Here is a 25,404-nt window from a genome sequence, read left to right as displayed (position 1 = left end):
ATCTGGAAAGCCTCCTCTGTCTTCTCCCTCTGTGGCCGCCTCCCCTGCTTTCTCCCCTATTTTAGAAGTGAAAATGCCTGTGTGAGCGGCTCCTTGGCTCTAGCCCTGTTATTGACACAATTAACCTGGAGATGCTCAAATGCTTGTCCAGTGCTGCGCCTGGGGCAGGACACCCATGTTGCCCTTTCAGACTAATATCTGGGTCTTGTTTTCATTCAGGATATTCTCTCACTGAATCCTGGGGCAAGTGCCCTGCCTCTCTCTTCTGTTTCTCCAGAGCTTTCTATGACCTCAAACAGTACTCTCCCCCTTTCCTAGCCTTCCAGAGGGCTGCTAGAGCAGCAGGCTTCCTCCTGTTTCTCTACTTTCCTTACCTTGGCTGGTGAGTTGGCAGAGCTCATGCTGTACCTTTGCTTCTCTCTAGGGCAATGACATCATCGCAGCAGCCAAGCGCATGGCTCTGCTGATGGCGGAGATGTCTCGGCTGGTAAGAGGGGGCAGTGGTACCAAGCGGGCACTTATTCAGTGTGCCAAAGATATCGCCAAGGCCTCTGATGAGGTGACGAGGTTGGCCAAGGAGGTCGCCAAGCAGTGCACAGATAAGCGGATTAGAACCAATCTCTTACAGGTAATTGGGAAAATAGGCTATGTATGTGTGTGTGTGGGGAGGGGGACGAGAGTGGGGAGGGAGGGAACAAGAGAGACAGCACCTGGTGGAAAGCATGAATGATGGACGTGAGGGAAAAAGCAGAGGAAAGTGTGACTAGGAAGAGGCACTCAAGAAGGGAAAGCAACAGCAGCAAGGAAACAAAGTTTTATTTCCTAACCAGTGGCCAGGACTGATGCTAGGAATAAAAACAAGTTTATTTGTGCTGCTCTTTTATTGAGTACTTTCTGTTTGCCACCAACTGGAAATGGAGTTGGGGTAATATGTCTGTCTCCAAGGAACTTGTGGGCAAGAGAGCCAACAGATATCAAAGGAAACTTTCTCTTTAGGTATGTGAGCGAATCCCAACTATAAGCACCCAGCTCAAAATCCTGTCCACCGTGAAGGCTACCATGCTGGGCCGGACCAACATCAGTGATGAGGAGTCTGAGCAGGTATGTCCGCTGCTCTGTGTTCTCGGCCTCAAGCTTCTTTGCTGCTTAATTTCAGTTTTGGGACAAACTTACCTCTGAACTGAGAATTCAGCAACCCTCTTTCCTTATCTCCTCTTGGGTGGGCCCTACTCGGAGTCACACTTCTTATCTTATGGTAGATCAACTGTTCTGGACTCTACAGAGGGACAGGGAGGATATTTATTCTTCCTGCTGCTGCCACTGCCGCTTACACTGCCATTGCTTTAATCTGTAGCCCTCATCTCCACCCATGGGAGCTTCATCAAAATCCCTAACTAACATATACTGTAAGCAGAGTTGGGTACTGGGTTGCTTTCTTTGGTAGGGTGTCTTGTGCCTAAAGATAGAAGTTGGGAAATGAAGGGCAAGACTAAGATTCATGCTAAAAAAGTTAACTATTTAACAAAATGTGTGTTGGGGCTATGTGTTCCATTAAGTCAAAAAAAAAAAAAAAAAAAAAAAAAAAAAGTAGAAACTGTGGGATACGAGTGAAAAGTCTTGAGCTGGACCTGACTCTGTTGTGTGAGTTTGGCTGGAAAGGATATAAGCCTTTCTAGGCCTGAGACCCTTTCTAAGAAGAGGACCAATGTTTAGAATTCAGACTGTAGTTACTTCTCCCAGAGCCCTCTGCATACATTTCACTCATGTGACATACCCTCCCTCTCCCCTCAGCAAAACACCATGGCCTTCCTTAAATCTTCAAAAGATCTATGACTTACAGCTAGTTGGAACTGCTGCCCTAAGTTGGGCTGGGTAGATGGCTCAGATGTTCTTTCATGGGTCCTGAGTTCAATTCCTAGCCACCACGTGGTGGCTCACAACCATCTATAATGAGATCTGGTGCCCTCTTCTGGCATATAGACCTACATGCAGGTAGAACACTGTATATATAACAAATAAATCTTTTTGTTTTTAAGAATGAATTGTCTGGATGTGAGTAGATAGCTAGCTAGTTCCCTGTCCTCCAGTTCTGTGTTTTGAAAAATATGTACTTACACTGTAAGGGTTGATTGATTATTTTCATTCATTGTTTATGAAATGCCTCCTGTACTAAATGGAGAGCAGTGAAAAAAACCAACAAGATTCTCTGCCCTATGGAACTTAAAGATTGCAGATAAATAAAACCAAACTACCCCCTCCCCAAAACACCAAAACCAAATGCCAAACTAAGAAACCAAAACTGATCCCCAGGCAATCTAGGTAGAATATATAGCATACCACCATTAATGATGGATCTTATGAAGAAAATAACAACTTCAAGTGAAGAGGGCTAAGAGTTTGAATGGTGTGATTTGACGTATGGTTCCCTAAGACCTGAAGGATACTGGAGGGGGAGCCTGGGTTACTTGGAAGAAAAGTGTTTCATGTAGAGGACATGGCAGGAGTCCTGAAAGAACACTGCCTTTGAAAACCAGGAATAAGTACGTGCTGTCAGCCATACGGAGTGCAGTCATTGATATACAAGTCAAATTGTATAAACACTGCCTTGTTTATATATAGTTAAACCGCCGGCGATGCAGGGGGGTTGGTGCAGGGGTACCTGCAGCCCACTTCTGGTTGTTTGTAGGCAGCGCTGCATTAGGAGCTATAGTAACAGGGTTCTTCTATTGCAGGCCACAGAGATGCTGGTTCATAATGCCCAGAACCTCATGCAGTCTGTGAAGGAGACTGTGCGAGAGGCAGAAGCTGCTTCAATCAAAATTCGAACAGATGCTGGGTTTACTCTGCGCTGGGTCAGAAAGACTCCCTGGTACCAGTAGGCACCTCATCCAACCTGGCTGGCACATAAACCTCTGCTAAGACAAGATAACCATCTTGAGTTCCAGAAGCTATTCAGAGTTGCCAGGAGTGGAAAAAATCAATCCCTGGTTTCACATACCAGAAAGGAATGGGGCCTCTTCACATAGAAAACATTTATACTTTTGTCATGGACACTTTGAAATGTGTCTCTCTATAAACCCTGTACTTTCACAGTTACTATGTGCACACTCTCCCATGGATTTTACATAAGCTCAGAATAAGTGTGAACACTAGCAGGAAGCCCTGCTCTGCCCCAGGGGGGCATTTCTCTCTGTGTTTACTGTTCACAATCCCCCCCCCCCCACCCGTTCCCCTTACGCTCTCAAGATCTAGAACTGAGGCAAGTCAGTAAATAACTGCTTCCAAAGTTATTTGGGTTTCCCCCTTGCAGCAGGAAAGGGCGGTCTCTGGGGAGTTCCAGCTTGTGCAGCCTGGATTCATTTCCTGCTTTCTCCCTATGTATTCCTAATTCCTTACAATGGAAAACCAACTTTCACTGTTGGGAGGAAATCACTATTTTGTCCATGCCCCTGACTAAGTATGTGTTATGGAAACTTCCTGTCTCACATCCTGCCTTGCTTGGTTGCCAAGGTAACCACCCTGTAAACACACTGGTGCTCTCTGCCACTAGAGGCAGAGGAGCTGGGGTGTGATCCTGCCCATCCTCCCAGTGGGGCCACTCCCAGGTTTTCTATGCTTTGTCACTGCCAGTAGAGGTCTGTGCTGAGGCCTTAGCATACATCCTTAGCTCTTACTTTCTTTTTAATTTCTGAGCTGAAATGCTGCCTTTACTTTTAACCAAATCATCCTAGGCTTTGGCAGAGTCTTCCTCTAACTGCTTCTTAAACAAGACTTTAAAGATACATAGGTATGTGTGTGTTTGTAATCCCTCCATCTCCTACTTTTTTTTTAAATTTTGAGACTGGGTCTCTTTATGTTGTCCAGGCTAGTCTTGAACTTCTGGATTCAAGTCATCTACCTGTATCAGCCTGTTAGCTCCTACCACACTTGACTTTGCTTGTAACTTTGAAAAGTCCATTCAAAATTAAGTCCTAAGAATTAGGGCTTGCTCCTCAAGAGACTGAATGGAAAGGCAGTCTTGTCTGAAAGGTATTTCTTGTGTAAGGGAGAATAGCATTTGCAGATTATAATTCTGGTGCTGCTAGGGAAAAATCAGTAGGAACTATTATAGTTCCCAGTTGCTTTTAACCAACTACAACCAAGCCTTTTTCATCCTTCCCTAAATATAAAGTATTCAAGAATAATGAATATGGTATCTGCTTATCAGAAATGCATGTTTCCTATTGGGCAAAGTTACTGAAAAAGTGACTTTCCTTGTTTTTGCATTTATCCTGGCTGTATAAGCATTTCCTAGCACATGAATGCTTCTTTCAGAAATCAAGAACCAGATGAATACAGGAGCGAGACCTTCCTGGATGTTGTTCCCACATCTAATGTGTTCAATCCCAACACTGAATTTGTAAATCTTAAGTTGACCCTGAACACTCAGGCTTCCCTATATTTCCTTTCAGCTGATAAAAGATTCTTTTGAAAGCTCTCAGCAGATCTGTATAGTTGCTTACTTGATATAAATGCATATCAATGCCTTTAAAGTATGAATCTATGCCAAAGATCATCTTTTGTTTTACTAAAGATTATTTAGAGGAACTAAGAAAGATAATGTTTGCTCTCCAAGTTCTTCCAGTTCTGGAGACACAAGTCTGCCAGCCGTGCTGTTTGTTCTCCAGCTTACAATACAAGGAGGCAGAAGGAAACAGCCCCTGAAGGACATGCTAGAGATGCCACCACTAAAAATTACATTTATAAGCTAGGACTTATGCAAATGTTTTCTGCCTCTTTTGTTCTGTTTAAAACAATAAAGTACATTTATATCAATAACGCTCTAAATGAGGTTATTTTATTCACAGCTTTAGGTCAGACGCTTACTTTGTTTTGAAGCCAATTCTCAAGGTCTGGAAACTAATGACTTCCATAAAGGAGTTACATAATGGTGTTACATAAGAGGGTCTATGTGATAAAGGACAATCTTGGTAACAATTCTGGCTAATGTATTTTAATACATCAGAGGAAATCACAAGTTACCAGTGGGCAAAGCAGCCAAATGTAGGTCACTTCTAGCTAGAGTGGCCCTCATTTTAGAAGATTTTAGCTATTAGAGACCACTACTGTCCCTTAAAAAGCTGAAGTTGTGAAATGTGAGGGACATTTTTTGTTTCCAACCCCAGTACATATCTATGGCTGTGAGGCAGAATTAGCTTTGAGGGTGCAGTTCTTCTCTTGTTTGAGGAAACACTGATTAAAAAAAAAAACAAAACAAAACAAAACATGCTTTTTGACTAATTCTCTAGAACTGAAGACGGGGACAAAAGGGCAAACTTACATTAAACCGAGTTACAGAGTGAGTGGCAGCCTGTGCCCCTGACTCCTGCTCCATCTGCTGCTCACCTTGCTCACTGGCTCTGTCTGCCACACACTGCAGTTGTTTATTTCTAACCAGTTGCTTCTAAGGACAATAAGACTGGAATATTTTCAGGGTTCTTCTGTAGCACCATTTAGGAAATGAAGCTACCAGCTGGGTTCTAATGGAGGGGGTATGGAGGAGCTACTTCACACAGAAAATCAGTATTTGTTTTTATTTACTCTTGGACTATGGTTTCTTAGTAACAAAAAAGGAGAATATGCTGGATTAACCAGAATTCCATGTTTGAAAGATCTTTTTTAATGCTGGGTCTATGCTGAAGTGTCTGTGACCAGAAAGGGAATACTTTAGAAGAGGAATAATTATTCAGGAAGAGGCCTCTTGAATGTTCTTTAGGCAACTAGAACATTTTATGATACAGAAGAAACTGACCAGTGCAGCCAGCATTAATAAAACCCGGTTATGAGACTATTCCATCCACAATCAAACTTAAAAATCAGTAGGTTGCTCTCATATATTTATTGACATTATAGCCAGAACTAGAGAAAGGGCTTATTGGGTTCTGTCAATTTAATAAATACAATAATTTAACAGTAAAGAATGCAGTCTGATGAGCTATTTTAGCAGAAATTCCTGGAGACAAGAAACTTGGTATCGGCTCCACATTGATAGACAAGCAGACTGCACAGGAGGGAAGCTGTGCGGTCTAGGTGTGCTCGTGGGGGAAAGGGCTGAAAAACCAAACTGTCGTGATTCTTTTGAAGTAGAAGAACAAGATATTAAAATTAGAACTCGGTAACCATCTTGGTCAGAGGGATAGTTTGTGTTTTGACTTTAAATGTTTACTTGAAGTTTTGCAACCTTCTTATTAGATGGGGGCAACAGCGGCAGTGCCACCCCACCATCTGTCGAACACCAACATGGAGTGAGCCTAGGATGTGACCTAGCATGGTAAGGAAGGACAAAGGACAAGGAGCTAGGAAGGGCAAGCACTCTCGTCTTCCTTCGTTTTCTTTTGTCTAATGAGGCAAAATCACTGCACAAGGATTTCCAGTCAAAGATGCAGAATGGACGACTTTCCAAGCGTAAAGAACAATTAGTATTAATTGTTACTGAGGACGTTGTTCTTCAGTGTAATTTCTTCCAAGTACACAGTACAGCAGAGACACTTACGTGCTTCATTCGCATTTGACAGTAGTTTAGAGAAGGTGTTTATCAAGAGGGCCTTGAGATGTGTGTAGTATGGAAAGGCGCTCCCCCTGCACACAGGCAGCCCAACTACGTAAGCACAAAAGGAGAAGAGACTGAGAAGAGTACTCCAGTGAAATGCATGTTTTCTGTCTTTTGCTATACTAGGGTTTCCAGCTAACTAGGTTACTGGCATTAAATAAAACTTTAATAAAACATGAGAATGGCAAAGATTTTGCTTGGTTTTTCTCTTTTACTACTTTAATTTGTTGTGCCTGCAATAACTCCCTAACAACAGAAGTCGTGTTCCCTTTCATTATCTTACTAGTTCTGCCCTTCTGATGCAAATGATTGGACTGTGCTATCTAACAGCTGAACTGGTGGCACAAGACTGATGGAATATTTACTGCAGCAAGGTCCTTGTAAATCAAAATCAGCTTTACATAAAAATCTTATTTATAAAAAATATAATACCAAGTACAGTGAGAATGGAGGGAGCATGGAGCTATGACGCTCCCTGCCAGGGCCATGTGGGAGTGGCTTCTGCTACAGTGCTTGCTTAATGGCACAAGTGAAAAGCTGAGTAAGGCAAACACTTGAAGAGGCAGTTTTCTGTAAACTTCTTGGGGTGGGGCAATCTCCTCTCTCAGGACAGACACTGATTGAGATGGCTAAGATCAGATGGCACTTGGCTACACCTGACACATCACAGACTGAGACAGTTCCTGCTGGTAGATGAAACCAGTTCCCTTGCTTTAGGAGAGAGGTTATCACTGCAGCCTTCTGCCTTGACTGCTACATGTGCAGCATTCCGCTGGTAGCCCCTATGGAAGAAATCATCTAAACCTTTTCCTAAGTGAAAAGATACAAAATAAGCTAAGTCTTTAGAAAACTTTCCTTAGCTTAAAGCTCCTTAAGAACCCTACATTGATTACTAAGCAAATTTGTTAGCAGGGCAGCTTGACACAAACGCTGTATATTATTCCCTCCCACTTGGTACCTAATAGTAATAAATTGCAATGACACTTGAAAAACAAACTGATCTTGAGCAAGTTTGGCCTCTTCTCATGTCCTCACTTGGAACTTCCCAGCCTTTGTGACATATTTGACTCCTTTAAATGGCTTGTACTTCTCGCCATACATGTCCAAGCGGTTCACTTTTAAGCCTGTGTCAAACAGAATGAAATGAATCATTACTACCCAAGTAATAATGCAGAACTTGTTTAGCAATCAACACTGCCCTAGATGTGACAATACGCAGTACTCCACTCATCATTTTGGAAACAACACCCCTTGTCTATCACCCACACACTGTCCTCTAGGGAGCATGGCCAGAAACATGCTCATGAAACTAGCTAATTCCACTTTCTGTGAACACAAATGACAGCTTCTCTGGCTCTTAACTGAAGGTGAGGTGAGGTCTGTGTGATGGAAAAGCGTGAGACAAGCTGGGCTCTCAAACGGTTGCAGCTCTTTCTAGGCTGGAGCCGTTAGTGCTCTTCCAAACTCCTTGCCCCAATTTCCCTGAAATGTGCAGCAAACATCCATACCTGAAATAGCCAGCTGCTGGATCTTGAACTGAATGTTGAGGTTTGGATTCTCTTCTGGCTTGGGTGCTCCTGACTGTAAATTTACCAGTCCTTTAAGACTTGGGAGCTTTTGTGGAGTAATTTTCCCCACATCCCATGCTAGTACCTTAAAAAGACGAGAAAAGAAATCTGAACTATGTTAAAGACATGTTCAGAAGTCAACAGATGCTATAAACTACAAAAAATGAAGCAGTGTCTTGGAAAACAGGAGAGCCTGGAACAGACAATTGGCTTATGTTCTTATCACTAAGCATTCAGTTACAGACTCTCTTCTTCAAGCAAAATCACCAGTGTGGGACCGAGCAATAGATGTAAGCATGGCTGCAGTTCGGGTGAAGGGCCGAGGATGTGGACTCACCTGCTCACACAGGGTCCCCAGAGAGGCTCTTTGAATTAAGATGTTACATGACATGTTCTTTTTAAAAAGCTATTTTTATTTATATCTACACGTGTGTCTATGTGAGCCTGTGCATGTGAGTACTGAGCCCACAGAGGCCAGAAGGTGTCAGATACCCTGGAGCTGGAGTTAAAGGTAGTTGTGTACCTCCAACATGGTTGTTGGGAACCAAACTTGAGTGTTCTACAATCGCAGTGTATGTTCTTAGACACTGAGCCATCTCTCCAGCCTCAAGGTTAGAGGATCTTTTAATGCTCTATGGGCCCATACCTTTACATTCAGCACTCTGAAAGCAGAGGCTGTATCTGTGAGTTCCAGGACAGCCTGGTCTACATTAGCAAATTCCAGGGCAGTAAGGACTACATCAAGAAACTGTCTCAAAACAAAACAAAACCCAAATATCAACCACAAAAAAAAAAAAAAAAAAAAAAAAAAAGCAAAACAAAACAAAACAAAAAACCCCCAAAATTCTATGAGTTCATTTAAAAAAAAAAAAATCACACCTTCTCAGCGAAGAGTGGTGGCACATGCTTTTAAGTAAGCATAAAGCAAAGGTAAGTGGCTTTGAGCCAGCCTGGGGTACAAGTGAGACAACCCCCCCACTTCAAACAAAACAATGAAACAAAGCAATAAAACAAAACAAAATACAAAGCAAAACACACACCTTCTCATTTATCAAGCACTCTATTCTGCTGCAAAATTACTTGTCTTCCATAAGGAAGCAAGGGACTGAGAGAAAATTATCTTTTCTAGATCTCTGAAAATCCGTAGCTAAAGTCACGTGTAAGCAAGGCAAGGACACTGCTTCCTAGACCTCCACCCACAACCACAAAACAAGACTGCAGAACAAGTGCTCATTCTTGATCCAAAATGGCTTTACCTTGGTGACTGGATCAAATGTGTAGCTGCCTTGCGTTGGTGTCAGGTTCATATTCAGCACAACTTTTGGCATGTGAACAGTCACTGTGATTCCTTCAATCGTTTTCCCCATATTCTGTTTCGGTCCAATTGTTATATCAAATCTGCCACAAGAGCTGTTGTCCTTAAAGCTGATGCTGTGTTTTACATACACTGGTATTGCCACTAGACTACAAAGGACACAGAGAAAGATATAAAAGTACATTAAGTATACAGTGGAAGGTGGGACAACTCCAGGTGTAGTATGTGTCCCATGATGTCTCTAACTGTGCCACAGGGCCATATACCCTAACAGATTAGGCCTATGCATGAAGGTTGTTGAGCACAGCAATATTCTGGTACCAATGTGCTAGAACTGTATGGGAGAGTAACAAATACATAAACCAAATCAGGAATATCCTTTAAATATCATATAAACAAATGGGATAAAACAAAACAAAACAAAAAGATCCCATTAAAAGAATTTAGAGCACTAAGAAATATTTTCTCAGAAAAAAAAAAAGCTTCAGTTTTGTCTTATTACTCAAATGCTTTCTGAAATTTTAAGGGACAACGTTAAACAGTTTAAAATGCAAAGCAAGTTGAATGTGGTAGCACATATTAATGATCCTAGCACTCAGGAAGCTGAAGCAGGAGGATCCAGAGTTTGAGGCTAGTCTGGACAAGAACCACCTCAACCCCTAAACTCAATGTAGAGAGTGGTAACTTGAAGCAGGTAGTCCAGGGGATGTCTCAGGGTATCCTGTCTTGTTTACAGACCATAGCAGACTAAGGCCCCAAGTTCATGCATGGTTTGCCCAGGTCATGCTTAGTCCAAAGTCTTGGTCTTAGACATAGATTTTTAACGTACACTCTCTCGCTACTTTTCTACACTTCTAGGTTCAGAAACATTGATCATTTTGGGTACATATCATTACGAGTTCTCACTAGGTCTCCAGGTGAGCCAAGGCTAAAGGGAGCATTGATAAAGTCAGGAAACTGTAAAGAGGAAACACAAACTGGGAGTTCTATTCAAACTGTCTGTGTTTGCGATTTCTATGTGAGGCATCAATTTACTTTTGTGAGCTGACGCGATACGATATGAGTCGGAAATTCCCATCTGGAGGAATGAATGACAAAACTCTTTCAGATTCCCAGCGTTTGAACCGGATGCATGGGTGGAAGCTGACATCATCTAGGAGCCTTGGGTTCTGTTAGGAGAAGAAAAAGCCTTATGCACAGAGTATGGCAACAGTGTTTACATATAAAGAATCAATATGCTTCCTAAGCCATTATAAAAGTAGTGGAAGAATTTATTATGACAACATCAAAATCACCTTATATGTTTGTAACCTTTTACAGTTTGGAAACATTTTATATATATGCTTACTTCTATACATCGCTTTACTTGAGGCTTATAAACTACAGGGAGGAAAGTAAGCAGCATTCTCTGTATCCCATAGATGAAAACTGAGCTTCAAGAGAGTCAAGAAACACTGGGAACAGAGATGGAACCAGAACACATTTCTTTCCGCTGTTTGTAGCACTGTGTCATGTTGAATCTAATGCAAACGATCAATGCCCCTTTATACAAGCAAAGCAAACACTCAGTAAAAATGACAGTGGAGATAAAAGACAGACAGCGAATCCTGAGCCACTTCTCGAAAGTTCTAGGTAAGGCCATGTTCAACATGTCAGCTGTCTGCAAAGCTATGCTAGGAGTATTCCTGAGACAATCCTTTGTAACCTAACACACACACTCCAGGGTGGAAACATGACTTAGGTAAGGATGTTCATGGCCCAGCCTGAGGACCTGAGTTTGATCTCTAGGATCCACATGGTGGAAAATTAATTCCTGGAGGTTGTTCTCTGATCTTCACATGTCTGCCCTGGCAAATGCACACCATGTAAAACAAACACACACACACACACACACACACACACACACACGTAAAATTTTAGGTAACAATTTTATTTCAGCAATTATCGTATCATTTAGCATTTCAAATGTATTATGCATATAAGGAACTATAGTGCAGATCAAAACTTACCATGAAAGAGAGAGAGAGATCAGGCATTCCAGACAGCTTAATGCAAGCATCGATGACCCCTTGAATTTCTGCAAAGACTGTAGATCCTAAAGAAATAAAAAGCTGATGATACCTTAATGGAATCTGGGTCTTCTCTAGAGCCATCACTATATCTGAGTATGGGAACACACTCTGGTTGTCAGAATCACAGGCTGACAGCTGAGAGGACAGAGGACCTATTTGGATCTATTACATTAGTTTCAACAGTAATTCTTAATGGCCACACCTAACTAGTTAGAGTATAATTCTAAGAAAGATCAAACTTTTAGAGAATCAATCTTGTAAGATTACTTGGTCAGGAGTTTAAAATATTTTAATAGAATTTAAAGATGAAGCAGGTTTCACATAATATGGATTAAGCTACAGGCTTGGGTTATAGTGGAAAGAAGACAAGATAATGCCTGTTACTCAGTGTCATCCATCCCCATATACAAACTAGCTGTAAAATGCTGAGCAGGCTACACAGTTTCGAGTCTCAGCTGCCTAATGTGTAAATTGTGAGGATAGAATCAGATGTTTTAAAAATAAAAATTTACGATTCTAATATTTACCACCAATGTTTTCTCTGGTTAAAACCAAACAGAAGAGGCCTTAGCAGAAACGCTGTACTGAGTGAAGCCTGGGTACCACAGATATGTAACAAGAGGGATTTACAAATATCTGGCAATATCTCAACTAGTGGGTTTGATCATTATATAGCCCTTGGGCAGAATAAAATGATTTATGCATCATTAGAAAGAGATTTCAGTTTCCAACTTTAGTTAACTTTTTTGCCTCCCAAACCCACACAATTACCTGATTTATCTATAATTGCGTCTATCTCTTCAACTACATCAAAATAGGCTTCATTGTTTGTGTACTTTACTCCTGCTCGACGCCATGGGATGTTGGACAGCTGCCCAGTGGGGAGTGTATCCCCAACATTACTACTGCCTAGAAATTAAGAGAAGAAGGCAAGGTGTGCAATGGTTATCAGAAAAGTTATTATGAAAAGAAAAAAAAGAATGCTTTAGCTTCTACATTCATGTTTGGATTTTCTTTCATAGCAGTTGTGCTGAGCTCTAGAATTGCTGGAGACATATTCCACACAGGAGGCCAGAGATACGCCGTCTGTCTACCAGTTAGACCAAGGTAAAGCCATTCATTTTTCTTCTGCTTTCTGTTTATTAGTAGTAACCTAATTCCAGTGACTCAACAAGAGCCTGTTCTTCTGCCAGCAAAGAAAAGGGGGATGGCTACTGCACACCCCAGCTGGAGAGAAGTCTCCACTGAGACTTCAGAACCTGAATTTTCTAGGGGAGCTCGATATAAAGGACTGCCACTCTCTGGAGTTCCTAGTCAAAGAACCTTTTGTTTATTCCCACTTTAACATCAGCAGACTATTGAGAATGTAGCTCTATAGTACAGCATTTGCTTAGCATGTTCAAGACTCTGTATTTAATCCCCAGCATAGCAAAAAACAAAAACAAAAAACAAAACAAAACAAAAAAACAGAAACAAAGCCAAAAAAGACAAAAACAAACAAACAAACAAACAACCCCCCAACACCTCTGTTAAGGTCAATATACCATTCTTTGGTGAAACATCACTGATGTTCAATATCTGACTAGCTTCCTGGCAAACTACTACAAATGTACGGTTATCCAAACAAAAACCCTTCCACTGTGATTTACTAAACATTTTGTTTAGTTTATATTTCAATCCAAAAGTAACACATGTTGAACAACAATAAGTCAGTTAATTTATAAAATAACAACAAAAATCTGTTTACTATTACTAACATCAATCAACTACCAATGACAAGGCAAGTTTCTTTAAATATTCCCCCTATAAATAGCATTTACCAATGTTTCTATCTTGGTAATTCTGTTTTCCTTATAGCTGTAAAGCTGGGCATAGGCCTTAAATTTGTAATTCCAGCATTTGAGAGACAGGTCTGACTCCAGCCTAGTCAGAGTGAGTTCCAGGCCAGTCAGGGCTACATACAGTAAGACCCTGTCTTCATAAAGCAATAAATAAAAAATTAAAACGGGATGTAAGACAGGGAGCACATTCCTATAATTCTAACACTCAGGAGGCCAAAAGCAAGAAGATTGCTCGTTTAAAGCCAGCCTGAGCTGCTTAGTAGGGCTCTGTCTCCAAAAGTAAAACAAAACACACACAAAAGCACCCCAAACTTAAAATATGGCTTTAGGGTTGGGGATGTAGCAGGCAGAGAGACATAAAGCCGTTTGCTCACTGTGCACTTGCGAGGAGGCAGGAGGATTGCAAATTCAGTCATTCTTGGCTACACCCCAACACAATATATTCCAATCTTTTAAAGACAAGAAATATATGTAGTACAGGATGGCTTAGAAGTGGAGATCCTCCCACCTTAGCCTCCCCAGTGCCAGCATTACAGGTGTGTGTCACTAAGTGTACCTAACAAAGCTAACATTATTTTATAGTTTATTTATTGCTGGTGTTACTGTCTCCAGCCTGTAACTCTTCAAGAGTTTTAGAAAAACACCGCCTTAATCATTTTATTTCCTTGTTCAGAAACCTTTAGTGCTCCCCACTTGCTTTCTGATAGAAGTTAAATGTTTTGTTCTCCCATCTCAGCTTCCCATCCTGGTGGATTAGAGGTGTTGGCCTTTTTCACCTTTTCCACACGTCCCTCAGTACTTGATAATGAACAGCTCTACTTCTGCTAGAGGGTTAACACAGCTCAGTCTCTTACTTTATGTGTATTTTCCTCATAAACACTCTTACTTCTCTATCTTATTCCACAATCTACTGATTCTGCTGGGTCCTGTGCTAAGGCCACTTGGTAGTTCAAGAAAGAGTACTTCAACTACTGAGCCAGTCTTTGGTATGTGTACATAGGTGTGGTACTAGAAAACAGAATCAGGGCCTTAGTTTAATAAGCAAGATTACTCTGTACCTGGAACTCACAACTGCTCTCCTTTAGCTGCCCTAGTAGCTGGGATTACAGGTGTGCACCACCACATCCAGCCTGGACCATTCTCTTATGTCAACAACCCATGCTACACTTTTATAGTACACATTAGTAATTTTTTTCCCCTATCAAGTGCATTTTTTTCCCTTAAAAGTTAAAAAGTATGAAATGGGCTAGAAAGATAGCTTAGTGGATAAAAGTGCTTGTTTTGCAAACATGAGGACCTGCCAGATCCCCCAGGACCCACATAAAAAGATGGGTGTGGCCATGTGCACATCTGTAATTCTAGCATTGTGGGGGGTCAAGACAGGATGGTTAGGGCTTGCTTGCCCTGACCTAGCTCCAGGTTCAGAGGAACCCTGTCTCAAAAAAAGTCTCAGGTGACACTTAATGCCATCCATGCACGCGCGCGCGCGCGCACACACACACACACACTCACTCACTATTCATATGTGTGTGTGTGTGTGTGTGTGTGTGTAGTGTAGTGTAAAGTATTTTTCCCAGTGTGTAATTCTCCTATGGTAAACGGACAACTAGAGATGTGGCAGGAGTGGTATATAATATTCCATAAGAATCTTCCTTTAGAAGACTTTTTCTTTTGGATGGAGTCCCATTATGTAGCTCTGGCTAGCCTAGAACTCACTCTGTAGACCAGGCTGGTGTCAAATTTTCCTGAATGCTGAGATTAAAGGCTTGTGCCGCCAAGCCCACTTATTGTGTAAGACTTTTAATCAAAGGATGATCTGAATATACTAAATTTCTAGGAATAGCCTAGAATTAAACCCAATTGAAAGCTTATTTTAAAAAAAAAGCATAAAGCCCAATATGCATGAAGTATACTAATGAACTGATTTCCTACTTATTTTATTAGTTTTTCTTTCTTTGAAGTATTGTGCATTGAACCCAGTAATAGGAAAATGAGCAATACCCTAAACCTAAAAGTCCTTTAAGACTGAGCCTCTTCCAATAAACAAAGCAAAAACCACATTTCTCATTCTAGATACCAAATTGGCCTCGAACTTAGCAAATCCCTGGTTAGCTTCCTAAGTGATATGATTATACATGTGAGCTGCACCTGGCCTCATACTATCTGTTTCTGTTATTGTTCTTCATCTTCCAAAAGAAAAGGGGGCCTGGCCAGATGGGTCAGTGGGTAAAGGCATTTGCTGGCATTTGCTGCCATACCTTAGGACTTGAGAAGCTCTAGATTCCACACGGGAGAAGGGGAACCAGCTCACAAACTGTCTTCTGACCTCCATGTGCATGCTAAGGCACTTTTGCAGGCATGCATTCATGTGTGTGCATTCATGTGCATGCCTGAACAAGTGCCATAGTATGCACACACACACACACACATCCCAAGAGAAAGAGAGAAAGATAAAAAGAAAAATTCATGTACACATTATTGGTTACTTTAACTCCAGCCAAATCAGATGACCCTAACAGTCTGTCATATGAGCAGGAGCTGTTCATACAGTTTCAGTGGATCAGTTCCTAGCAGAGTTTTCATTTTTCATACCTGTGATAGAATTGACGACAGAACGTAGAATTGTTGGTGGTTTAATCAGTTCTTTCAAAATGTTAGATTCAGTAGCCAGTGGGAATCCATTGTCTAACATTTCTTCCAAGAGCTCATATACTATAACCACATTATCCTTAATTGCAGCCTCTGAACACTCACCAAAGTAGTCCTAACAAAATATTCATGATATTGAACAAAAGAAAGCAGGAAGGAAGGCTTGCTTTTATATAATACCCTTTGTTCTGAAGAGTAAACTAACAGTTTAAGATGCTAGAAATATATAGACTTGGAAAAATTCTCTATGGAAGTCCTAACATTTCTCTTCAATATTTTCTTATTGTATGTATACTGAGCTAATTCCTATTATATATCATGCCAGAAAGTACTGAGACATTAATCTGGAATGTGACATATCAACCTCGTTTGCCCTGATTAACCCATACCCAAACACATACAAAGCTTTAAGCTATTTGGCTTATTCATCAAAACAATAGAATATAGAAAACAGAACTACAAGGGAGCTCATGATCAATAAAAGCTTTGTGATGACCCAGAGAACGCTTAGTGGATGGCACTCCTATTCCTCAGGACATAATTTGCCACATAAAAAAACAATGAGCAGAGTGGCAATGGGCGCTGCCGTGTACTCTCTGCAAGTGTTTGAGATTGTTTAGTTACAAAGAGAAGTCACACAGTACACATCAGAAGCTTAAGTAACAAATGAGATAGATAGAGAGAGAGTGTGTGTGTGTGTGTGTGTGTGAGTGGGTATGTGTGTGTCTGTCTCCTTGAACTATCCTGGGTGATTTGGTTAAAACGGTTTGACGGATACAAACCTGAAATGTGTCAGCAACTCGATGCAGAAACTCGATTACAAAGAGAGGTGGTACTTCAGTCTGTATGACAGACACAAAGAAGAGCTTATCCCGATAGATACTAATGAGGTAGTGGTGAGGTGTTGAAATGACGGGTGGTACATTTTCAACATCAGCAGCTTTCTCCTGAGCTTCAAAGAAATAGTCACATACAGATTGGCTTACAACGCTTTTCCAGTGTTTTTCTAGAAATATGTCGCCAGAACAGTTGATGAGAAAAAGACTGTGGATCATTTTCTGTGAAAGACAAAAAAGAGAGGGTTATACTCATTGTGCATTGGAATGCAGAGTTTCAGTAGATGGTAATTAATGCAGAGACTCACAACTAGACAATGCACAGTGAGTGAAAGACTTTGGAGCGCTCAGCCTGAAATAGGTCTTTTTCGTCCCTCCCCTCAAGACTCAGGGAACTACCTAGAAGAGACAGAAAGAGTTCAAGAACCAGAAGTGGTAGACAATTCCAAGGAAATAAACAGCATCTTTCAGGCATAACAGAGATGATACACACATGCACTTGCAGACTCTGACACCACACAAAGACCTCCACAAATTCAGACTAGACAAAATCCCAGGGTAGCGAAAGGGACACAGACACCAAGTCCTACCCATAACCAAAGAGTGGTTTGCAACTGATACATGCTAGGAAAGGGAAAATTTCTTTTCTCCAATAGAGTATCACTGGGTAGGACAGGCACCATCTACAGGAGTAATCGGCCAACACAAGGATAACTCTGAGTGTGTGTGTGTATACACATTTTTTTTTTTTTTTTGGTCTTACTGTGTTTTTTATTTGTTTGAGTTTCTTTCTTCCTTTTCTTTTTGGAGGAAGAGAACATGAAGTTGGGTAGGTAGGGAGGAGGGAAAGACCTGAGTAGGGGAAGGAGAAAGAATATAATCAAAATATATTATATGAAAAAAAAAATCTTTGTTATATTGCCTTGACATAAAAACCGGACAAAGGCAATGTAAATAATAGCAGACTAATATCACTTAAGAACAGAGATGGAGGGGGCTGGAGAGATGGCTCAGCACTGACTGCTGCTCTTCCAGAGGTCCTGAGTTCAATTCCCAGCAACCACACGGTGGCTCACAACCATCTGTAATGGGATCTGATGCTCTCTCTTCTGGTGTGTCTGAAGACAGCTACAGTATACTCATACATAAAATAAATCTTAAAAACCACAGATGGAAAAATTCTTAGTTCTAGAAAACAAAATTCAACACATTTAAAAAATATAATTTATTTTAAGGGTGCAAGTTTATTTAAGATAGTTAATCAGCGTAATATACAACATACGCCAGATAGTTCTGTTAACTTGATACAACCTAGGTAAATCTGGAAGACAAAGTCTAACTGAGGAATTTAATTGCCTTCATTAGACTGTTTTGTGGGTATATCTGTCAGTCATTTTTTGGATAAATGATTAACGTAGGAAGGCCCAGCCAATCATGGGTGGTGTAACCCATAGGCAGGTGGTCCTGGGTGGCGTGAGAAGCTAAGCAAGTCACTAAGCAGCGTTCCTCTGTTCCTACATGGTTCCTGCCTCTGCACTTTCTTCATTTCCTGACCTGATTTCCCTCAATGAACAACTAGATCAGGATGTGTAAGCCAAATAAATCCTTTCTTCCACAAGTTGCTTTTGCCCACGGTATTTGCCATACTTGGTCGTGATATTACTATAGATAGATGCTATAGTCAATGTGCTGTGCTGGCTCGATTTAAGAGGAGAGTTAAGGATATGCTTCACATAGAAACCAAAGCATGCTCTTGTTTTTATGCTGAGAAAATTGACTTGATTAGAGCAGAAAGAAAAGAAGTGATACAGGCTATGTCAAACAATGAGCTCCCAGAACACAGTGGTGCTCCATTATCACAACACTCTCTGACAGCTGCTAGTTTGGACTGGTTTCTTTATTTTAGAGCTAGATTTCCACTCACTTTCTTAAGCTGGTGAAACAACTTTCTAGGAAAGTTTCCACCCAAGTTGTTTTTATTGGCAGTAGTTCAGGTTTCAGAATACGGTGTAGTCAAACCAGCCGCTGGATTTACTGTCGTCATCCTTTGTGCTGAGATGAGAGCATGACACCTCCAGCACTCAACAGCACTTGGACTTAAAACCTATTTTCTCCTCCTATGATATAGTATCCACATTATGACCAATTGCCTAATGTATATAAGAAGCAACAACCCATGAAGCAAAAAAAAAAAAAAAAAAAAAAAAAAAAAAAAAAGCTTATTTCTTCAGCCACTTATGATTTTAGCTGCAGTTACGTTGTTCCTTGTGTTAATGAATTCTTTTAGAAAACTACACAGGGATGACCACCACAAACTGTGTGCTGTGTGTATGTGTGTGATTTCTGATTTGTAAAACACACATCAGAGTTTTGATTGTAGTATAACTGCTTCATGAATCCTCTTCTGGATAATTACAAGAGTCAAAATATCCTTGGAAGGCAATATATCTTTTTTCTTTTTTTAAAGATAGTCTTGTGTTGCTAAACTCATGGCCTTAAGCTATCTCTTGCCATAGCATCTTAAGTATCAGGGACAACAGTCATTCACCACACCCGAAGTTCCTTCCGATCAGAAGATAAAGGAGGCATAGGACGGCCTATATATGCATGAGAACCTGGATTCCCAGCACAGTATCAAAACAAGAGGTGGTGGCTCCTTTCTGTAACTCTAACAGTGGAGTAAGGGGTGGGGCACTGGGATTGGAAACAAGCTTTCTGGCTACTTATTCTAGTGAGTCAGTGAGCCCCAAATTCAGCTAGACTGCCTCAGGAAACAAGGTGAAGAACCACAGAGAAAGACACCCAAATTAAACCTCCCATCCACACACAAATGGGGACATCTGCAGTTGCATGACTCTCCCCCACCCCCACCAAATATGAAACAATGTCCAAGAAGAATTTAGCTCCTCTGATTCTGAGCAGAATCAACCATTTTTCCCCATCCAACAAACTGTTCTATAGTTTATATATTAGGTATTTGGAGATATGGTGATGAACTACAATTTTCTATACTTTTATTCAGTTGCAAATTCAAGTACAGTAAGAAGCAATTCCTATGATTACAGAGAACTATTGAAATCTTTAAGGTTTACATGTACAAAGAGAACACAGGAAAGAAATCCAAAACAAATTTTGCAACTCTTAAGGTTGAAGAAATGCTGGAAGAAAGGTAAGGATGTGAGAATAGCCTCTGGTCATGGGGCAAGGCTTGCTGTGTTTGTTGTTCTCAGTGCAATGTGAAGTCATTTCCCACATTTAATTTTTTCTTTTGAAGAGAAATATGCAAATTCCATTTACATCTCTAGAAAGATTATATTAATTACACTATGGAAACTGGATAAGATCACATCTAATTATGTGACATCGGTTAAGGGATTAGTGATGGATCAGAGCTGGAGATGGTCTGGCAGGTTAGAGGCTTGACACCCAGTACCCTTACAACTAACTGTCTATAACTCTAGTCCCAGGGGGTTCAGTGCCTTCTTCTGGCCTTTTCAAGCACCACCCTATTCGGAGCCTGGATTAGAAGGTTAAAAAGATAATGGAGTAAAAATGAACAATGAGATTTGGACAGGCTTTGAGAAAAAAATGTATTTAAGTCTGGGTATGTTGTGCAGAAATAAGGTGAAAGCTGAAAGAGTTAGTCCTGGCCATACATTTATGAAAGAAAAACCAGGATTTGAATAGCAGATGCCTCAAGGAAGTGGAACTAAAAAAAAAAGCCTAAGATGGAGCTGAAGCAGAATTTTAAAAATGAGGAAGGGTTATGGAAGATCTAAAGTGTGTTAATGTATTTCTAGGAGAATGCTACAAAGAAGCCAAGCTGTGAGGATTAAAAAGATAAATAAAAGTGTTTTGTTTTGATTTTTTTCCCCCAGATTGGAGATGGCTCAGTGGTTAAGAGCATGTACAACATGCTCCTGCAGAAGACCCAGATTAGGCTGGACTGGTGTCAAACACCTTGTACTTTAAGGGAAGAGGCAGGGGCATATCTGTGAATCCCAGGCCAGCTTGGGCTACAAAGCAAAATCTGGGACAGCCAGGGTGATGGTTACACAGAGAAACCTTGTCTTGAAAAACCAAACAACAACAACAACAACAACAACATAAACACCAAACAAAACAGCCTCCTCAACCAACCAAATACACAACTAACCAAAAACTCAGATTCAGTCCTAGCACCTATGCCAGGCAGATCAGAACCCCAGCTCCAGGGGATCTATTGCCCTTTGATTCCACGGGCAGGTCACTCATCTGTACACACTCACACACAACAATACAAATAAACACCAAACAATGCAAAAGATAATAAAAATAAGTCTCAACAACTGTTTTATAATTTCTCTTTATTATTTTTTCCAAGACAGAGTCTCTCTGTGTAATGTTGGCTGTCCTGGAATTCACTCTGAAGACCAGGCTGGCCTCCAACTCAACAGCCTGCTTGCCTCTGCCACCCAAGTGCTGGGATTAAGGTCTATGCCATGATTGTTGGCTACCAATCATCTTTTAAATTCCCAGTCTTTTACCCCTCAGCCAGTCATACTGTTCCCTACAGATTGCTTGATAAGACCCTTTTCAATAACTTACATGTGTTTTATGTGTATTTGAGTGTGGGTTTGTGCATGTAAATGCAGACCCATGAAGGTCAGGAGTGGGCAGTGGATCTCCTGAAGCTGGAGATACAGGGGCTGAGATTAAAGGAATGCACTGCTTCTGCAGAGGACCAGAGTTCGGTTCCTAGCACCCATCTCAGGCAGCTCACAACCCAATTTTTTAAAATTTAATTTTGTATGTATTTCTGTGAGTATATGCATGTAAGTACAGGTACTTGAAGAGGCCAGAAAAGTATATCAAATTCTCTGGAGTTATAGGTTGTTAAGAGCCACTTAATGTGGGTAATGGGACCTGAACTTGGGTTCTCTGTAAGAGCAGTAAGTGTTCTAAACTACTAAGCCATCTTTTCAGCATCCTCTCCTACCCACTGCTACACAAATTAAAAAAAAAAAAAACCAAATGTCTATTTAAAGTATATCTATATCTTATGCATTAAAGAGGGTTTAACTTTTGTTGCTTCACAAGTAGTTTTGTTTTTTCTTTAAGTTTTTATTTTATTTGTATAGGTGCTCTGTCTGCATGTGTATCTGTGTATTGTGTGTACAGTGCCCAAGACAGCCAGAACCCCATGTGACTAGAGTTACAGACAGTTGTTAGCCACTGTGTGAGGGCTGGGAATTGAACCTGGGTCCTCCAAAAGTACATCTAGTGCTCTTAACTGGCAAGCTTTCTCCAGCTCCAAGACTTTTCTTTTTTAAATCCATACCAAAAATATATGACTGTCATGTTTGATGTCAAGTGGATTATCATCGATCTTGGTTAAGGTAATTTTGGTGATAACTCAGTAGAATGTTGGAAACAACACTGCAGTGTGGTTCTTAATTAAAAACAGCAACTAGGTAAAACAAAGATAAGGAGACTGAGGTGGCTCGATACCAAGCCTAAAGACCTGAGTTTGATTCCTAAGATCCTCATGGTGGAAGCAGAGAATTGTGGCTCAGAAGTTGTCCTCTGACTTCTACATGTGTTTTGTGGTATGCAACACATACAACAAACTAGTAAAAGCAAAAAAAAAAAAAAAAAAAAAAAAAAGTTTAAATAACAGGAAGACATGGAGAAACCGAAGACAATAGAACTGGGAAGGTAGATTGAAGGTCCGTTTCTTCTTTCAATACAATGGAGGCGATTTATATATTTGCCTGCAGGAATTTTCTCCCCCCCCCCCCCCCCCGTAATGTGTTTCAAAGTCAAAATCCTAAATGCCACAAACAACAACAAAAAACTTCTTTTCCTGTGAGAACGCCGGATTTTTACAGCGACCCAACTTCTCAACTAGAAAGTTAAAGCTTCAGTATCAATCAAATCCATGACATTCACCCAGCCCACCCCTCATCACATTTCCAGACTCCAGGCCACCTTTTCCGTTTACAGCCCTGTCACCTGTCTCAGGAGAAGCTGCAACACCCTTCTCCCTGCTTCCCCATTGCAGTCTAGCTCACCGAGGCGCCACCCTATAAAAGAGAGCGTTCTCTTAGCTTCATCAGGGGATCTGCCCTCCACGGCCAAACCTGGGGTCTGACAAATTCAAGTCGTCGGTACGCCACCTCACAGCAGATGTCATTTCCCGCGCCTGGGGTCCAGGGTCCGAGAACCCTACGTGTCAGGTGCACCGCTCCCTTCCGGCCCAGCTGGCTAGAAAGCCCGGGCGTGAGGGGGAGGCGCGGCTCCGGTGCACAGCAGCAGGGACGCTGCTGGAGCCCAGAGAGAGTCCCGAGTCGGAGCTTATGCAGTCTATTCCCCGGCTTTGGAGAGGTCTCCAGTCCGGAGACTCCCCGCCCTCACACTCACCCCGACACCTGGGCGAGTCAGTGATTCGGTGCCGGGTCCTCTCTGAACCCCGAAGCTGAAGCAGCCGAGAAAGCCGTGAGGACCCCGCGCTTGGAGTGCCCAACAGATTGCCTGACTAGCAGCCTCAGAGGCTGCAAGGAGGTCAGCGGGACTAGAAAGACGCAACGAGCGGAAGGGCGTTCAGCGAGAGGCACGGCGTCCCCAGAGGTTGAGGATCTGAATCTTCCACATCGCCCAGGGTCTGGAGGAACAGGGGGACTGACACTCCCCGAGCGCAGGCGCTCACCCGCAGCCTAACTCCGCTTTGGGTCCCTTACCGGAGTGATCCAGGTCCTGGAGGGAGGGGACTTCAGACGCGCGTAGAGCCAATGGTTATGGACTAGAGTCACGGATTGGGCGGAGTTCAGAGAGGCGGGGCTTAGCGGGAAGGGGGCGGTGACGAGCGGAGGGGCGGGGCCACTGGGCTGAGGGGCGGGACGCGCGGCAGAGCCAAACTACGGTGAGAGTGCGAAGATGGCAGCTGCGGACGAGCCGAAGCCCAAAAAGCTCAAGGTGGAAGCGCCACGAGCGCTGAGGTGAGAGCTGCCCTACGTCGGGGAGGAGGGAGACGACACTTGTAGCGAGCCAAGGCCCACGTGGGCTGGCGCAGCTGGATGGTGTCTGCGTTCGTGGGGCCAACGCGCAGGACCTGCAGCTCCGGGAGTTGCCCCGCGTGGCTGCTGTTCCCCTCAGTGCCCTCTTGTTCTGGACTCTGCTCAGGTGCATACTCGGCCCTGGCAGCCATTGACCAATCGGAGCTGCTGGCCCGGGGGCCGAGCCTTCCTCTGGCGCCACGTGCTAGTCCTCGCGGGCCGCGCTAGCTCACCCCAAAGGACCTATCTGGAGCTGCATCCTTTCCTAGGGTCTTTAGCTGGAAGGCGCCCAGCGCCCCCTGGACTCTGGTGAAAGATAACATTCTTGGAATTTTTCAGAAGGCGTTGCGGAGCGTTTTGACCTTTCCTGTCAGCTCTCTGCAATTATCTTTGGAGACTTCCCCCCTCCCCCCCTTCCACCCACACAACCAGGGACCCCAATTCACCTCAAAGGCTTTGGCTAGGGTAGTATTGGGCTAATTGGTTAGGAAAGTTTTTGTTTGGCTTTTGCATATTTGGCAGGAGCCGAGAGCTCTCACAACACCTGACGCACAAGTAATTCATGTTGCAACTTTCACTTGTGAAAAGCCGTTTGTTAAAAAATTCTTTTTTCTTCCTAATAAGTATAAAGTCCAGTGCGCTCAGTGTCTGATGACTTTGAAGTGCTCATTGGAAGGCAGTGATTTTGCTACCTAAAAATAGACGCATCAAACTGATTTAAAACCTCGGGGCTATTACTGATTACACAAGACATATTCCGTTTATTTCAACATATCTCTTCCATGTTCAAAGGGAGAATTTAGTTACAACTGAATAGAAAAGGTTAGTTGGGGGCCCCAAATCATGTTCTTGGTGGAATGGGTGATGACCAAATTCCTTTTAGTGGCTTTAGTGTATGCCTATTATTCTTAGAAGGTTATTGTGCATGTCTAATACTACAAACATAAAACATGAGGAAAAAAAACTGAGAATGTTTTATTTTAAATTTTAGATTATCTGGGCCGGTGGGATGGCTCAGATAAAGGCATTTGCTGCCAGTCGGATGACCTGAATTCAGTCAGACTCCAGGACCCACATGGTGGACGGAGTGAACCTATTCTTCTGTTGTCCTCTGGCCCCGCCCCACTAAATAAACAGATACTGTCTCCTTAGATTTTCTTTTAATAAAAATCAATACTATATATATAACGATGATCCATTTTAACAGTGCTTACCATCTGAAGTAATGGTATAAAGATGCCTCTGTGAAACAAAGGCAGGGATGAATTATATTTACAGGTGAGGATATTTAGCACATAACATTTAAGAAAGGAAAATTCGAACCCAAGGCATCAGGATTCAGGTTTATTATTTGGGTCTAGAGTGTTTACACAACATCCAAGACATGCTTCTGTTTATCTTTAAAAATGATCCCTGGTAATGTTTAATACTTAGATATGTATATACCAGTTGCTGTTTCTGCACTTCTACATACTTTAAACTCAGTGCCATAACAACCCG

At 42.0% G+C, this 25,404-nt stretch overlaps 3 protein-coding genes across 8 annotated transcripts in view; 2 read left to right on the top strand and 1 right to left on the bottom strand.

Annotated features, from left to right (window-relative positions):
* VCL (vinculin) overlaps positions 1 to 5,727 on the top strand; it is an 88,843-nt gene extending 83,116 nt beyond the window's left edge. For all 4 annotated transcript variants that reach the window (XM_080926774.1, XM_080926772.1, XM_080926773.1 and 1 more), the window contains 3 exons: positions 425 to 628; positions 997 to 1,101; positions 2,733 to 5,727. In XM_080926774.1, the coding sequence (XP_080782900.1) occupies positions 425 to 628; positions 997 to 1,101; positions 2,733 to 2,879 (456 nt within the window). In that variant the 3' untranslated portion in view covers positions 2,880 to 5,727. The remainder of the gene's footprint in view (positions 1 to 424; positions 629 to 996; positions 1,102 to 2,732) is intronic.
* A 132-nt stretch (positions 5,728 to 5,859) lies between these two features.
* Positions 5,860 to 23,579, bottom strand: AP3M1 (adaptor related protein complex 3 subunit mu 1). Of its 2 annotated transcripts, XM_080926806.1 has the most exons (10): positions 23,273 to 23,579; positions 17,179 to 17,269; positions 16,817 to 17,092; positions 15,978 to 16,149; positions 12,316 to 12,453; positions 11,482 to 11,567; positions 10,508 to 10,641; positions 9,414 to 9,621; positions 8,098 to 8,242; positions 5,860 to 7,713 (listed from the first exon to the last, which is right to left on the bottom strand). In XM_080926806.1, the coding sequence occupies exons 3-10, from the start codon at positions 17,087 to 17,089 to the stop codon at positions 7,613 to 7,615; spliced, it is 1,257 nt and encodes a 418-aa protein (XP_080782932.1). In that variant the 5' UTR covers positions 17,090 to 17,092; positions 17,179 to 17,269; positions 23,273 to 23,579; the 3' UTR covers positions 5,860 to 7,612. The 2 variants fall into 2 exon arrangements, with proteins under 2 accessions (XP_080782932.1, XP_080782931.1); XM_080926805.1 differs by lacking the exon at positions 17,179 to 17,269.
* Positions 23,580 to 23,746: 167 nt separating this feature from the next.
* The window catches only part of ADK (adenosine kinase), a 374,447-nt gene continuing 372,789 nt past the window's right edge, over positions 23,747 to 25,404 (top strand). For both annotated transcript variants that reach the window (XM_080926022.1, XM_080926020.1), the window contains exon 1: positions 23,747 to 23,847. In XM_080926022.1, the coding sequence (XP_080782148.1) occupies positions 23,786 to 23,847 (62 nt within the window). In that variant the 5' untranslated portion in view covers positions 23,747 to 23,785. The remainder of the gene's footprint in view (positions 23,848 to 25,404) is intronic.

Source organism: Micromys minutus, assembly GCF_963924665.1.
Source record: "Micromys minutus genome assembly, chromosome: 12".
Classification (NCBI taxonomy): domain Eukaryota; kingdom Metazoa; phylum Chordata; class Mammalia; order Rodentia; family Muridae; genus Micromys; species Micromys minutus.
This window is presented reverse-complemented; position numbering and strand designations above follow the sequence as displayed.